Here is a 16,944-nt window from a genome sequence, read left to right as displayed (position 1 = left end):
TTCCCTGATGCTATGTATAGGGGTAGAGATAAAGTTTGGTTTGTTTAACTAGAGCATATTGATTTACTTATCATCGACTATTGGATGTCAAACATTTAATAATTTTTAAATATAATCTTAGAGAGGAAACCCGCTACATTTTCCCATTAGTAGCAAGTGATCTTTTATATGCACTATCCCACATACAGGATAGCACATAAACGGCCTTTGATATACCAATCGTAGTGCATTAGCTGGAACGAGTACTAGACCAATGGGCCACCGACGGGGATCGATCCCAGACAGACCGAGCATCAGGTGAGCGTGTTAGCACGGGGCGACGTCTCGCCCCAGGTGTAGAGATCTACCACAGCTTGGTGGAACTCGACTGATGTACAGCCGGAATAATTCTGTCACGGGAAATCTAATTTACGTGTACATAACGTAGCTAGACCATGTCCAAAACGGAGTCTCAAATGGTTCAACTACACAGATTTAAAACTGGGGCTCGTGACCTCTTCAGGGGTCAGGAAGGTCACTTCCGATGGTCGCGGACTGAACAACGACCTGTCTAATCAATGTCATTAAAAATAAAAGTCATTAGTATCGTTATTTGTTCTTGCAAACACCATGATTTATTACACAATTTAAATAACATTATAAATCCATTCTCTTATTTTTTGCCTATCGGGTGTACTGTAAACAATTTCTCTTGGCTGATTTTTGACTCAATGTGGGGTTAATCTGAATAGATTCTATCACCGTTTTGGGGTATAGATAAGGCAGTTCCAATGTTTTTGTGAGGGCCGAGGTTTACAATGATCCAACGTAAAATGGCAACTAGGTAATAAGTAATTCAACAGAATTCTGAGAAAAACAATGTGTTATAACGTGAATCGTCGTAAAACACGAGTTATGACGTCAGACGTATTTATAAATCATCTATTCCTAGGGTCAAACAGAGTTATCTAACACCGTACACAAGCTGGCTAATTCAGTTTAGTGGGCAAGAAACGAGTATACGTACACATCAGATATGTCTTTTATTGCAAACAAACCGAAGAGTGATCGAAGCTGAATTGTAGGTAGGTAACCGCACGCACGCACGCACGCACGCACGCACGCACATACACACACACACACATATATATATATATATGAAAGAAAAAAGAAAGAAATGTTATATTTAACGACGCACTCTACACATTTTATTTACGGTTATATGGCGTCAGACATACGGTTAAGGATCACACAGATTTTGAGAGGAAACCCGCTGTCGCCACTTAATGGGCTACTCTTTCCAATTAGCAGCAAGGGATCTTTTAGCACAAACCATGGCCTTTGTTGATCCATTTATGGATCACTGGGCGGTGCAAGTGGTTTACACCTACCCATTGAGCCTTGCGGAGCACTCACTCAGGGTTTGGAGTCGGTATCTGGATTAAAAATCCCATCGACTGAGATCCGAACCCAGTACCTACCAGCCTGTTGACCGATGGCCTAACCACGATATATATATATGCCAAGTAAAGGGTTTCATATATATATATATATGAAACCCTTTACTTGGCATTGAAATTAAGTTTTTACGATATATACATTACGGATTACATAAGCGTATATAATTACGAAATGTGAATGAATGAAATCTGGGACTTAATAAATGAGATAGGTTAACTAACGTATTCATTAAATGAATGGTTAGTTTTTAGAAAACTTCTCGTAATGTGACCATTTTAACTATAATTTTATACTATAGCGACACTGTTTATACGCATCACCTGGCTATAGTAACGGTGATTAATACGCGTAATGTCACTACTGTAACGATGATTTTACGCGCAATCTAACTGCAGTGTCGATTATCTATAAGCGTAATCTCACTGCAGTGTCGATTATCTATAGGCGTAATCTCATTGCAGTGTCGATTATCTATAGGCGTAATCTCACTGCAGTGTCGATTATCTGTAGGCGTAATCTCACTGCAGTGTCGATTATCTATAGACGTAATCTCACTGCAGTGTCGATTATCTATAGGCGTAATCTTACTGCAGAATCATGATTTATATGCGTAGTATTACTACAGTATCATGATTTATACACGCAATCTCACTGCAGTGTCGATGATCTATACACGTAATCTCTCTGCAGTATCATGATTTATATGCATAATATCACTGCAGTATCATGATTTATACGCGTAATCTCACTGCAGTATCATGATTTATATTCATAATCTCACTGCAGTATCATGATCTATACACGTAATCCCACTGCTGTATCATGATCTATACACATAATATCCCTGCAGTGTCATGATCTATATGCGTAATCTCACTGCAGTATCATGATCTATACGCGTAATCTTACTGCAGTATTTATGATTTATACACGTAATCTCACTGCAGTATTATGATTTATACACGTAATCTCACTGCAGTATCATGATCTATACATGTAATCTCACTGCAGTATCATGATCTATACACGTAATCCCACTGCGGTATCATGATCTATACACATAATCTCACTACAGTATCATGATCTATATGCGTAATCTCACTGCAGTATCATGATCTATACGTGTTATCTCACTGCAGTATTATGATCTATACGTGTAATCTCACTGCAGTATTATGATCTATACGTGTTATCTCACTGCAGTATCATGATCTATACGTGTAATCTCACTGCAGTATTATGATCTATACGTGTTATCTCACTGCAGTATCATGATCTATACGTGTTATCTCACTGCAGTATCATGATCTATACGTGTTATCTCACTGCAGTATCATGAGCTATACGTGTAATCTCACTGCACTATCTTGATTTATACGCCTAATCTCACTGCAGTATCATGATCTATACGTGCTATCTCACTGCAGTATCATGATCTATGCGCTTAATCTCACTGCAGTATCATGATCTATACGCATAATCTCACTGCAGTATCATGATTTATACGCCTAATCTGACTGCAGTATCATGATCTATGCACTTAATCTCACTGCAGTTTCATGATCTATACGCGTAATCTCACTGCAGTATCACGATCTATGCGCTTAATCTCACTGCAGTATCATGATCTATGCGCTTAATCTCACTGCAGTTTCATGATCTATGCGCTTAATCTCACTGCAGTTTCATGATTTATACGCCTGATCTGATTGCAGTATCATGATCTATGCGCTTAATCTCACTGTTTCATGATTTATACGCCTAATCTGACTGCAGTTTCATGATCTATGCGCTTAATCTCACTGCAGTTTCATGATTTATACGCCTAATCTAACTGCAGTATCATGATTTATATGCATAATCTCACTACAGTATTGATACCTAACCTATCCACATGCATTGTGAACACATAAGGGATTGTCTTGTGGATAAGTTTCGTATATATATTTTTTGGTGTTTTTTTGTGTGTGTGTATGCATGTGTGTGTTTTTGTGTGTGCGCGTGCGTGTGCAGATGTGTCAGGTGTGTACGTGTGTATGCGCGCGCGCAGATGTCTGTCTCTCTCTCTCTCTCTCTCTCTCTCTCTCTCTCTCTCTCTCTCTCTCTCTCTCTCTCTCTCTCTCTCTCTCTCTCTCTCTCTCTCTCTCTCTGTGCGTGTGTGTGTGTTTATGTGTGTATTCTAACATTTACGCACCTTTTCCCCCGACATTTATGCGGGGCACACAAACTCCACGGTTACCTCTTGGAACACATTTCATCCCTGGCCCACAGAGCATAGCCTAAAACAGAGTATAAATACAGTTGTATTACATAGTATCTGGATACACACATCTTGAGGAAGCAGGTACTTTTCTAAGACAGACCCGAGACAAACCCAGCGTTTCAGGTTTCTAACCCGCGATCCACTTAAAATCGTCTTGCAATTCTCCTACTGTGGATCTCACGAGGTTAAAACCAAATGTTAAAATATAAAAATAATTTAAAACCATGATTAGTATATTCTAAAGTTAGTAAGTCAGCACTGCCAAACATATAAGTGCAACTGGGCTGACCTACTAGTTAGACTAGAATTTTGGTGTCAACGATGATTGATTTTCATTTGAATAAAACAAAACTTTTTAAGGAAGGGAGATAACTCCCCTGCCTTTATCAACTTGTGAACAGTTCTGGTATGACAACATGGTTTTAATAGTGATGCGATTAAAACAAGAGAGAAAAAAGGAGAGAATAACTCGCTTTCATGACTGTGTTATGATGAGGTTTATAAATATGACTTACCGCGCATGGACTGATGGGAGGCGGCAGACACTTACAGGATTTAGTCAAATCAAAACCATGGGGACAGTACATCATACACTGGATCCGCGGGGGTCGCATTCCTATCGCTGCTCCAATCTTTTTACCTGGAAAAGAACCTCGAAACAATTAAAAAGAAAACTAATATACGTAAGTGAACAAGTATTTTTGGAACTAAAATTAAATGGATACTATATGATCATGGGCGTAGTAAGAGTCAAATTGGGGCACACACACACACACACACACACACACACAACAGAGAGAGAGAGAGAGAGAGAGAGAGAGAGAGAGAGAGAGAGAGATATATTATGAAAAAACAGGAACAACTATATTCAGGGTTTACTTAAACGTCTCTTATACACTGTCTTGTATATATACTACTCAAAAGAATTTAAGGGTCAGACGATATTTTCGACATTATTTTCTGAATGTTAATTATATTAGCTAGACCATAATGTCACGCATGGTATTGTTCCATTTTGACGAAAGTGGGTCTAAGCAACCCATAAATGAATTAAAATCCACTGTCATTGACACTGTCGACTAGTTCTAATGGCGAAAACATGCTTACATTTGCACGTAAATTAGGGCGAAAGCGAAAGGTCTGCTAAGTGCCCATAACTTGCTTTTTCACAAAGCGCTTCATTTGCACGCTTTGCATGTGTATTCCATGTTCCCAATGCTGAATTTCCGTATAATTGGAGCTTGCGTTCGTGTACGGTGCACACTCCAAATTCGACAATGGTACGACGTCAACTGACTATCGACGATCGAGGAAGGGCTATTATTTGGCTTCAGGATGGCAATACGCAAAGAAATGTTGCTCTGAGACTTGGTGTCAGTCAGAGTGTCGTTGGCCGACTGTGGCAACGGTACCAAGCAACGAATTCTGTTCGAAATCGTCCACGTTCGGGAAGACCCCGAAGCACTACAAATAGAGATGACCGCTACATCACCAATATGGCTCTACGTCAACGCACAACCACTGCACGCTGATTACGTGACAATCTGCGGACTGCGACTGGAACTCGAGTGTCTGATCAAACCATACGCAATCGTCTGAGAGCCAATAATCTACGCTGCCGTCGCCAGGCTGTTCGACCACCACTCCTACCACGTCACAGAACGGCCAGACGTCACTGGTGCACACTTCATCTGCGGTGGCAACGTGTTCAGTGGGGTCGAGTGATGTTCACTGATGAGTCCAGGTTTAGTCTCCAGTTCAACGACGGTCTGGTTCGTGTCTACAGACGTCCTGGGGAGCGCTTCGCTGACGTTAACGTTAGACAACGTCACCGGTTCGGTGGTGGCAGCGTCATGGTGTGGGGCGGCATCTCTATCCACCACAGGACCCCCCTCTATGTGGTGGATGGCAATCTGAATGGAATCCGCTATCTGAATGAGATTATCCGGCCGTTGGTTCTCCCAGGCCTTCAGCAGATTGGCGGCGGGGCAGTTCTGCAGGATGACAATGCCAGACCCCACCGCGCCAGAGTGGTAACGGACTTTCTCAGACAACAAGGTATCGCCAGGATGGATTGACCAGCATATTCGCCTGACTTGGCCCCAATAGAGCACGCCTGGGACGAATTAGGCAGGAGAGTTCGGGATAACCATGCCCCTCCGGCCAACCTTCATGATCTGGGTCAACTTCTTATGGCAGAGTGGCAGGCCATTCCCCAAGAGTTCTTCAGACGTCTGATCAACAGCATGAGGCAACGATGTGTCGAGTGTATTCGCGCCAGGGGTGGATTCACACACTATTAAACGAATGTTCTAATGTGTAAAATCCATGTTTGACAACCTTCAACTTTGACAGCATGTCATGTGACTTTCTTGTATACAGTGACGTTTATTTGTGGGTTTTTGTAAATATGGAACAATAAATTAAATGTTTGGTGTAGTTTACATCATCAATCTAATACACTCTGAAACTTATTTGGTTATAAATTTTTGACCCTTAAATTCTTTTGAGTATATATATATATGATACAGGAAATTTTTTTGATCGCTCAAATCACTAGTGTGTGTGTATTATATATATATATATATATATATATATATATATATATATATATATATTTCACTTACCTTGAGCACTGCTAATTGTTGCTAATAGACCCAACAACGTGGACAGCAGAAGAACTGCAGTCTTCATGATGCAGGTGTTTTACTTTTCTTTCTGTTCCCTTTCACGTAACCTACACTGTGTTAATTTAAACAGTTAAATAGTAGGAATGGGAATTATTAAATGTGCCAGAGTCAAAGGAGTTGGTTGAGTATATTGTATATAGCTGTTTGCCAGATCATTACTATATTGTTATCTTAGCATGTGTGTCTTGTGCGTCTGTCTGTGTGTGTGTGTGTGTGTGTGTGTGTGCGTGTGCGCGAGTTCGCGCGTGTGTGCACGTGGGTATAAATGTAAATGTGTGTATGTGCGTGCGTACACATGTGTATGTATATTTATATGTGTGTGGCATATTGATGCAGATGTGTGTATAAAAAATATTGTTTTCCCGATGTGTAAATTCCTAATAAACTAACGGATGTTTTTTTTGGCACAAAATTGTTGTACTTTCGTTTTTTTGTTTTTGCAGGCAACCCATAGGAGCCTATGGGTTTCAAGCACAAGGCACAGTGATAAAATTGCATACAAAAAAATAAAATAATAAAAAATAATAATGATAATAAACTAATGTAGAAATAACTACTGATGTTCAACATACGTTTTACTTTACATTTAAAAATTAAATTGGAAATTACTTACCCGTCAGACAACAACAGTTGAGATTTTTCTAGCAAAACAGACGTGTGCTTTCTTACTTATACCCCGCCTAAGACGCGAATACGGATGTAATCGGGCACGTAGCGGCCAACTGCTACGTAATATAAGTCATAAACAGAAGCCTATTCTTCTTTAGCTGACGTTAATAAGGAAGTAAACAAGCTGAGCGAGCGAAGTGCACAAAAACAAGAGTCACGAAAAGAATGCTAGTCCGCATTTACCTGACAGGTAAAACGACTTGTAACCGGGCCGCGTTAATTTAAGACATTGTCTACGTCATCTACATGGCACATAAATTAGTTGAATTATTCTGTGTTTACTGATTTGTTTTTTGTTCCAGTTCCCATCAGATATAACAGTTGTGTTTGGTTTTCTTTTGGCGACCGAAGACAGATGGGAAGTAAAGAGAATGGCACTCTGTCTTCGAGTTTGGCCGGATATAAAAATTGTATGTAATGCAATTTATGTATTAAAGTATCTTAATATGTAATGATATCTACGTCAGAGAAATGCATAAAAAGCGTGCATCGAAACATTAAACTACAAATAAATAATGGTGTTGTTTCCAGGGTATTTCAGTAATAATATCATTGTTATTGTTTGTCTTTGTTTTGTCTTTTAACCTATGCAAATATCTATAAGATAAAAATGATTACAATCGATTATCGGTATACATGAATCGCCTCTCTTCTTAATTGGATACCCTTCTCAATGACAGAACACAACGATCTTTATTTGAGAGCGCTGACGAGCATATTTGTGATTCTCGGAAATAGTAGCAAGGATGCTTTATTATTATTATTATTATTATTAAAAAAAATCATATTACTTAAAAGTAAAACATTTTATCTTAATCATAAATGAGCTACAGTTCTAAAAACAAAATACAAGAGGGAAACGGTATTAGTAACCGGTCTTGGTGGTGTCGTGTTAAGCCATCGGACATAGCGCTGGTAGGTACCGAGTTCGCACCACGGTACCGGCTCTTACCCAGAGCGAGTTTAACGACTCAATGGGTATGTCAAAGGCAACTACACCGACTTCTCTCTCACTAACAGCTAACCACTAATCCACTGTCTTGGAGAGACAGCCCATTTAGGTGAGGTATGTGTGCCCAGGACAGCGTGCTTGAATTGTAATTGGAAAAAAGAAAGAAAATAACTACAAATGAATGAATGATATTAGAATCAGTATAGTAATAAAAATGAGATGTACATGTATATCGAGAAAACCATTTTGATACACCCACGTGTTATTCATTTCTAACTTACTGATTTCATATTTTAATTTGGTTAAAATTCAACTGATTGGGTTTTTTCTCGTTCCAACCAGTGCACCATCACTGGTCAAAGGCCGTGGTATACATGTGTTTTCCTGTCTGTGGGAAAGTGCATATAAAAGATCCCTTGGTGCAGTACGAACAATGTAGCGGGTTTCCTCTGATGACTACGTGTCAGAATTACCAAATGTTTGACATCCAATAGCCAATAATTAATCAATGAGCTCTAGTGGTGTCGTTAAACAAAACAAACTTTTTATATTTTAATGACATGCAAGTTCGCATGTGCATGTGCAGGATGGCTATATTAGAAAATCAAAGGGCATGGACGACAGTAGAAACATGTTGCTAAAACTGACACTCGTAACCTTTCAGTCTTCATAAATACTAATACCCCTCAGCCTTAAAGTCAATTAGAAAAACAATTGGGGCTTAAGCTGCTCGTTTCGGACATAACGGGAAGCGTCTTTGACTATCCTAGTAGGACTCCGTGCCTGTTTCAAATACAGTAGTAGCTGGTACACTGGCACTAGTTTAAATGAAATTACGGGAATTTACAGTCAGACCAAACAACATTTAATGATAACAACAAACACTGTCACATATATCTCCAATGGCAGGACTGGTAGTGTTATCAGAGGCGGATCTAGGTGGGAGAGGGTGGCCCAGGGGCCCGCCCCCAACACTCAATTTTGCGACAGTTATAATTTTTATTATATATTAAATTTTTTTACGATCCTGTCCAAACCTCCATTGGCATTCTGCCCCCACCCCTAAATGGATTTTTTGGATCCGCCACTGGTTATAGTTGGGTGTACTTCGAACTGCGACCCTCTGAGATACTATTTGCTATGGTGCTACATATAGGGTTTACGCTGTCGTGCGTCAAATCACCAAACGCGAATTAGATTAATATATTTGGATAAAGTATTTCATTATTAAATTTCCTAAAGGCCGAGAAAATCAAATACGAGTAAATAAAATTCTTTGGCTATCTGAAATATCAATTTGGCTACAAATTGTTTTGCAAACTTGTGTGGTGCAGTTTAAAACCTGCATGTGCATCTTCTAACTAAACCGCAAACACGGTTTTTGTCAATGTGTTTGATTAACACATTTATGAATTTATGAATTGGACGCAGACGCAGTACATTAATTAATATAATGACTAATACATTGATAAAATAACCACAAGCGTTAGGTGGCGTTTTAAAGACCGGTATACTTGATTGTGGTATCCGTTTTGAAAAAGAAATGTTGGCTGATTCGAGTATCAATTACCAACGAAGACGACGAAATGACTTGTCCAGAACTGATAACGTTTCAATGTATCGGTGTTAGTCTATAACATGCTATACAGTTACACACTTCCATCTCGCCTTACAGTCTTCAAGCTTGACATCGTGTCAGGACAACACAACATCGTGTACACGCCCACTGAATATATGGTGCCGACATAGACGTAAACCTTACAAAGACACTGCCATGCCATTTATCACAGCAAGTGTCTGCACTTTATATTTCTTCGTTACGTCATTGGGTGAGTTTTTGTTTTGCAATACAGTACATTTATAAAGGGAACAGATGTTTTGTTATTTTAAAGAAATGAACCGGATATATATATTAATTTACGTCATAACAATGAGCTGAATACTGAAATAAATGAATGTGTAATATACCTGGAATGAAGAGACACCAGAGTCTGTGATATTGACACGAGAGGGAAAACGTTTCTTTTGTTTAACGACACCACTGGAGCATCGGCTATTGGATGTCAAACATTTGGTAATTCTGACGCGTAGTCATCAGAGGAAACCCGCTACATTTTTCCTAATGCAGCAAGGAATCTTTTACATATGATTTGCCACAGAGAGGAAAGCACATACCACGGCCTTTGACCAGTCGTGTTGCACTGGTTGGAACGAGAAAAAACCCAGTTGCAACGCAAGCACCTCAAGCGAGCACTCAGCCGTCTGAGCTAAATCCCGTCACTAACACGAGGTAATACCATCACACATACACTAGAGCTCGATTACCGTAACCGTACTCAGAGATACGCTCGTTTTTATAATATAAAAATTACATTTCGTTGTATTAGAAAGACCAGAATGTCCAGAAACACTTCAAATGTATGAAAATGAGTAATAATAATAATAAAAATATCTAAGTAATGTTTGTTTGCAATTATCAAAAACGTAAAATATAAACCGTAGTGTTTTCACTTTAAAAACATGTGTGATGGTCTGTACATGTAACGTACAGCTGCACGTGTTTGAAGACACCACCATTATGTCGGATCAATGCGTTATAATAATGTTTTAAATGTGCTCGGAATTCACTTACTTCAGTTTTGTCTAGCTGTTGAAAGAAACAATACATTTTTACTTTTAAAAAAGCGTTGTAGGCAAAACTCCATATCATAACCAAGTTACTACAAACATTATAATGCCCACAAATGCACTGAATATAATTATCGTTTGTAAATATCTTTTTAATTACACTGGACTAATTTTAGGATTCGAGTCTTATCATTGTAAAAATTGGTGTTTACTCTTAGGCGGTTTTTTTCAGGAGACACTTGCAATTTGTCCACATCATAGACGCGACAGAGTTAGCAAAAACCTGGCAAACTACAAGAGCTATATGCAGAACGACTGCAAACTCGCGATCAGCGATTGGTGAAAGCAGAATATTGAATTTTGTTTTATCCGAGTTATAAATATTTACAACCAAATTACACTGTTTTCATTATTCGGTTTTGAAGAATTTCGCACAAGAGACATAAACTAAGACGATTCTGAGATCTTTCGATTATCACGACTCGTCCAATTTGCATTCACTCTGAAATACATCGGAAATGATCCTGTCACCATTGTAAAATGTAATGTCCCTGTGCACGACAAACACAGCGAAAATTCACACACACGAGCCAAACAACATGGTAGCAAATTAAATAATAATATTGCCACAAGTTTCATATATTAACAATTACTTTACCGGCCTCGGTGGCGTTGTGGTTAGGCCATCGGTCTACAGGCTGGTAGGTACTGGGTTCGGATCCCAGTCGAGGCATGGGATTTTTAATCCAGATACAGACTCCAAACCCTGAGTGAGTGCTCCGCAAGGCTCATTGGGTAGGTGTAACCCACTTGCACCGACCAGTGATCCATAACTGGTTCAACAAAGGCCATAGTTTGATGTAGTGGCGACAGCGGGTTTCCTCTCAAAATCTGTGTGGTCCTTAACCATATGTCTGACGCCATATAACCGTAAATAAAATGTGTTGAGTGCGTCGTTAAATAAAATATTTCTTTCTTTCTTTCTTTCTTTCTTTCTTTCATATATCATTTCTGTAACTGCTTACACTGATAATACTACTTCATGCCTAGGTTAATTACTGAGTAATTTCGATTATGTTTTATAAATACTAATACTACTACTACTACTACTACTACTACTACTACTAAGACTACTACTACTACTTACTACTACTACTACTACTAACAATACTACTACTTACTACTACTTACTACTATCACTACTACTACTACTGCTACTACTACTACTACTACTACTACTACTACTACTACTACTACTACTACTACTACTACTACTACTACTACCACCACTTCTGTTACTTCTTATCACATTCCCCACCCCCATAAATAAGGTCTGTCATTCGGTGGGAGAATGCCGCACACTGAAATAGATGAATTTTAAAGTTCAGCTGTTTGCCATCAGCCCGCCTCGATCATTGTAATCAATCGGCGCTAGGACTAGCTCTCTGCTTAGGCTAATACATAATCAAACACTTAAGCCAATCCGTTATTCTCATTACTAGCAACAGTCCAGCTTGCCAACAAGGGAAATGACATTTTCCATTTTAAAAAACCCGTGTGTCAGTTGAGATCTATTACGCGAGATATTGGTCTGTGTTGACGTCAGTGTCTAAACGTGGATGTCGATTGATCATGGTGTCACCATAACCCAAACTAAAGTATCTATGACGATATATCTGTTATATGTGCGCCAGAATCCTTACATTCTGTTAACCTATTAACTGAAAATACCAACAGTTGTTCTTAGTTATCATAGGATACATCATAATTACGCATATGTTTGTTTTAGTTAAACGCAGTGTCGTAGCCAGGGTGGGCCATGAGGGTGGGGTATGAAGGTTTGACATGAAGGTGGGACATGAAGGTGGGTCTTGAAGAAGGATATGAAGGTGGGACATGAAGGTGGGACATGAAAGAGGAACATGAAGGTGGGACATGAAGGAGGGGCATGAAGGACATGAAGGTGGGACAAGAATGACATGCAGGTGGGACATGAAGGACACGAAGGAGGGACATGAAGGTGGGACATGAAGGACACGAAGGACGGACATGAAGGACATGAAGGTGGGACATGAATGTGGGACAGGAAGGACATGAAGGACGGACATGAAGGACATGAAGTTGAGACATGAAGGACATGAGGACATGCAGGACATGAAGGTGGGACATGAAGGACATGAAGGAGGGACATGAAGGACATGAAGGTGGGACATGAAGGAGGGACATGAAAGTGGGACATGAAGGTGGGACATGAAGGAGGGACATGAAAGTGGGACATGAAGGTGGAACATGAGGGTGGGATATGAAAGTGGGACACGAGCGTGGGACATGAAGGAGGGACATGAAGGTGGGTCATGAAGGATGGACATGGAAGTGGGACATGAAGGTGGGACATGAGGGTGGGACATGAAGGTGGGACATGAAAGCTGGACACGAAGGTGGGACACGAAGGAGGGACACGAAGGTGGGTCATGAAGGAGGGACATGGAAGTGGGACATGAAGATGTCACATGAAGGAGGGACATGAAGGTGGGACATAAAGGAGGGACATGAAAGTGGGACATGAAGGTGGGACATGAAGGAGGGACATGAAAGTGGGACAAGAAGGTGGGACATGAAGGAGGGACATGAAAGTGGGACATGAAGGTGGGACATGAGGGGGACATGAAGGTGGGATATGAAAGTGGGACACGAGCGTGGGACACGAAGGAGGGACATGAAGGTGGGTCATGAAGGATGGACATGGAAGTGGGACATGAAGGTGGGACATGAGGGTGGGACATGAAGGTGGGACATGAAAGCTGGACACGAAGGTGGGACACGAAGGAGGGACACGAAGGTGGGTCATGAAGGAGGGACATGGAAGTGGGACATGAAGATGTCACATGAAGGAGGGACATGAAGGTGGGACATAAAGGAGGGACATGAAAGTGGGACATGAAGGTGGGACATGAAGGTGGGATATGAAGGAAGGACATGAAGGTGGGACATGAAGGTGGAACATGAAGGTGGGACACGAATGTGGGACATGAAGGTGGGACACGAAAGTGGGACACGAAGGTGGGAATGAGAGACACGAGGGTGGGACCTGAAGGAGGGACATGAAGGTTAAACATGAAGGTGGGACATGAAGGAGGGACACGAAGGTGGGACATGAAGGTGGGACATGAAGGACACGAGGTGGGACATGAAGGTGGGACACGAAGGGTGGGTCACGAAGGTTAAGGTGGGTCATGAAGGAGGGACATGAACATGAAGGTGGGACATGAGACATGAAGGACATGAAAGCTGGACACGAAGGTGGGACACGAAGGACAAGTGGGTCATGAAGGAGAAGGGGTCATGAGGATGGACATGGAAGTGGGACATGAAGGTGGGACATGAGGGTGGGACATGAAGGTGGGACATGAAAGCTGGACACGAAGGTGGGACCGAAGGAGGACACGAAGGTGGGTCATGAAGGAGGGACATGGAAGTGGGACACGAACGAAGGTGGGACACGAAGGAGGGACACGAAGGTGGGTCATGAAGAGATGACATGAGGGGACTGAGGTGGGTCATGAAGGACATGAAAAGTGGGACATGAAGGTGGGACATGAGGGTGGGACATGAGGTGGGACATGAAAGCTGGACACGAGAGACAGGAGGGTGGGTCATGGGACATGAAGGTGGGACATGGGAAGCTGAAGGTGGGACAGGGTGGGACGAAGGTGGGACATGAAAGCTGGACACGAAGAGGGACACGAAGGTGGGTCTTGGACTGGAAGTGGCATGAGGTGGTAAACATGTGAAGGTGGGACATGAGGGTGGGACATGAAGTTGGGACATGATGCCGAAGGTGGGACACTAAGGAGGGACACGAAGGTGGGTCATGAAGGAGGGACATGGAAGTGGGACATGAAGATGGGACATGAAGGAGGGACATGAAGGTGGGACATAAAGGAGGGACATGAAAGTGGGACATGAAGGTGGGACATGAAGGTGGGATATGAAGGAAGGACATGAAGTGGACATGAAGGTGGGACACGAATTTTACACGAAAGACAGTACAGAGGGTGGGACCTCAATGAAGGAGGAACATGAAGGTGGGACATGAAGGGAGGGACAAGCAGGAAATGAGGGTGGGACAGAGTTTGGGACATGCTCAAATCTCACCTCTTGGCTTGGCTAAAACAGTGTTGCACCCAGACAAGAAGTACAGGATGATCTAAGCAAAATGATAAGAGTTTCAACAAGAAGTACAGACATCAATGATCTAAGCAAAATGGTACGAGTTTGAACAAGAAGTACAGAAGTCAATAATGTAAGCAAAATGGTATGAGAGAGAGAGAGAGAGAGAGAGAGAGAGAGAGAGAGAGAGAGAGAGAGAGAGAGAGAGAGAGAGAGAGAGAGAGACGGAGAGAGATATTATGAGATTTAGAAACTTTTGATGTCACTAAATTAAATGTGGCATTGGTCGGGACAGAGATAAACTCGAGTCATCGAGGACGATAGATCCTGTAAACCCATGCGAATGCTTTACCACTGTGCTACATCCAACCTCTAGACAACGGACGGACGTGGTATGTGGAGAGATGGAATCTGTATTATCTGATTTTACAGTTTTTACAGTTTATGGAGCCCTCGACGCCACGACGTACCCAAAACTGTCGGCCAAACACAGGCTGATGCCGGAGTTATTTGGCGATTACAACAAGAACATCCTTCCGTCCGAGAACAACACCTCGCCTGTAACAGTGTATGTGTACGTCCACCTGTTGGACTTAATAGATCTGGTATGTACAAACTCTCTATAGAAATATTATCACTGACGCATTTACATATACACATAACACATCGTACATATACACATACACATACACATATACATATTCATATTTTCATACATGCACTCTCTCTCTCTCTCTCTCTCTCTCTCTCTCTCTCTCTCTCTCTCTCTCTCTCTCTCATCCACATCCATCCGTCCATCCATCCATCCATCCAAACATACACGTACTCACGACGTCTTTTCCATAGTTAACGTATGCTTCACACGGCAAATATTTGCAGGTTAACTTATACGTTAGAGAGCAATGAATTGCGGTATTGCTTATTTTATTGGATGATATGGCTGTGGCGATCAGGTCATCACTGTGAAGCAGCCAGTGACAAGTCTTCAAAGTGATCTTCAACTATGTTGGATACAAAAATGTTCTACAACGGGTTCTCTCACACGTGGGTGTGTAAGACATTCCTTTCCTTGATTTGCAGGACGAGAGTACCGAGACACTTGAGGTACTTTATTGGTTATGGCAAGACTGGCGAGATGTTCGTCTCCAGTGGGATCCGACGAAATACTCCAACGTGACCTACTTAACTGTCCTGGCCAGCTCCATCTGGACTCCAGACATTATGCCATTTAACAGGTAAGTATGTTTGGTTTTGTTTAACGACACCACTAGAGAACATTGATTAATTAATCATCGGGTATTGTATGTCAAACATTTAGTAATTCTGACATATAGTTATGGTTTTCGGTTGGCCGCCAAAAGGCTATAATGACGATATTGGAGTTTCATGCAATAAATAATTATTTGACAAACATAGATGATTAATTTTGATCTATTTCAATTATTTGGGTATTACTAACTATATTTTAGCATTATTCATTGCCATAAACCTGGGTTAGGGGTACAAAATGACCATATTTTACATAATTGTACTAGGAAATCGCTTTCGATTTGAAAGTAGCTCAAAGTCTAATAGCTTCTCAGTCCACAAATACTGTAAGCAGAGTTTCACAGATTGGCCAAACTTCATTAAGTGCTCAGAACAATACAGGTGTATAGTCATTTTAGCCTTTTGGCGGCCAACCGAAAACCATACATGGGCTCTGCTGAGAAAACATACTTACATTGGAAATGTTACCCAAACGTTTTCTGAAGGTCTTGACATATAGAACAAGAATGTTTGAGTCAACTTTCTAAAATAGTCATGTACGCGAACTACCCCCCCCCCCCCCCCCCCCACCGAGCCAGGACTAACCGAGTTACATCCCGCCAGGTATGTATGTTAACGTTGTGCCATTGTAACTCAGTTATCTTTCACGCGAATATCAACCCTGTTAAATTGGCGTGAGGGCTCTATAACGTGCTGTGTAGATTCCATTTATGCGACTTCCATGCACGTGTGTGTATCCGATTATTCTGTGCACTGTGGATTACGTGTACGTATATGCGTACGGATGACGGACATGTGGAGTTTGCGTCTTAGCGTGTGTTCACAATAAAGTGTACGTACTAAACGCAGCACAGATCCCCTAT

General features: G+C 41.2%; 2 protein-coding genes across 6 annotated transcripts in view; one reads left to right on the top strand and one right to left on the bottom strand.

Moving 5' to 3' along the window:
- The window catches only part of LOC121371091 (BPTI/Kunitz domain-containing protein 4-like), a 13,768-nt gene extending 6,624 nt beyond the window's left edge, over positions 1-7,144 (bottom strand). The window contains exons 1-4 of one of the 5 annotated variants that reach the window (XM_041496730.1): positions 7,007-7,144; positions 6,331-6,445; positions 4,219-4,355; positions 3,635-3,719 (exon numbers count right to left, since the gene is read on the bottom strand). In XM_041496730.1, the coding sequence (XP_041352664.1) occupies positions 3,635-3,719; positions 4,219-4,355; positions 6,331-6,397 (289 nt within the window). In that variant the 5' untranslated portion in view covers positions 6,398-6,445; positions 7,007-7,144. The remainder of the gene's footprint in view (positions 1-3,634; positions 3,720-4,218; positions 4,356-6,330; positions 6,446-7,006) is intronic. The other 4 variants (XM_041496732.1, XM_041496734.1, XM_041496731.1 and 1 more) reach the window with 4 other exon arrangements.
- Positions 7,145-9,600: 2,456 nt separating this feature from the next.
- LOC121371927 (neuronal acetylcholine receptor subunit alpha-6-like) lies at positions 9,601-16,122 on the top strand. Its single transcript, XM_041498172.1, has 3 exons — positions 9,601-9,843; positions 15,245-15,417; positions 15,893-16,122. The coding sequence occupies exons 1-3, from the start codon at positions 9,789-9,791 to the stop codon at positions 16,049-16,051; spliced, it is 387 nt and encodes a 128-aa protein (XP_041354106.1). The 5' UTR covers positions 9,601-9,788; the 3' UTR covers positions 16,052-16,122.
- Positions 16,123-16,944: the final 822 nt, after the last annotated feature.

The sequence above is a fragment of the Gigantopelta aegis genome, chromosome 4 (assembly GCF_016097555.1).
Source record: "Gigantopelta aegis isolate Gae_Host chromosome 4, Gae_host_genome, whole genome shotgun sequence".
In the NCBI taxonomy this organism is placed as follows: domain Eukaryota; kingdom Metazoa; phylum Mollusca; class Gastropoda; order Neomphalida; family Peltospiridae; genus Gigantopelta; species Gigantopelta aegis.
This window is presented reverse-complemented; position numbering and strand designations above follow the sequence as displayed.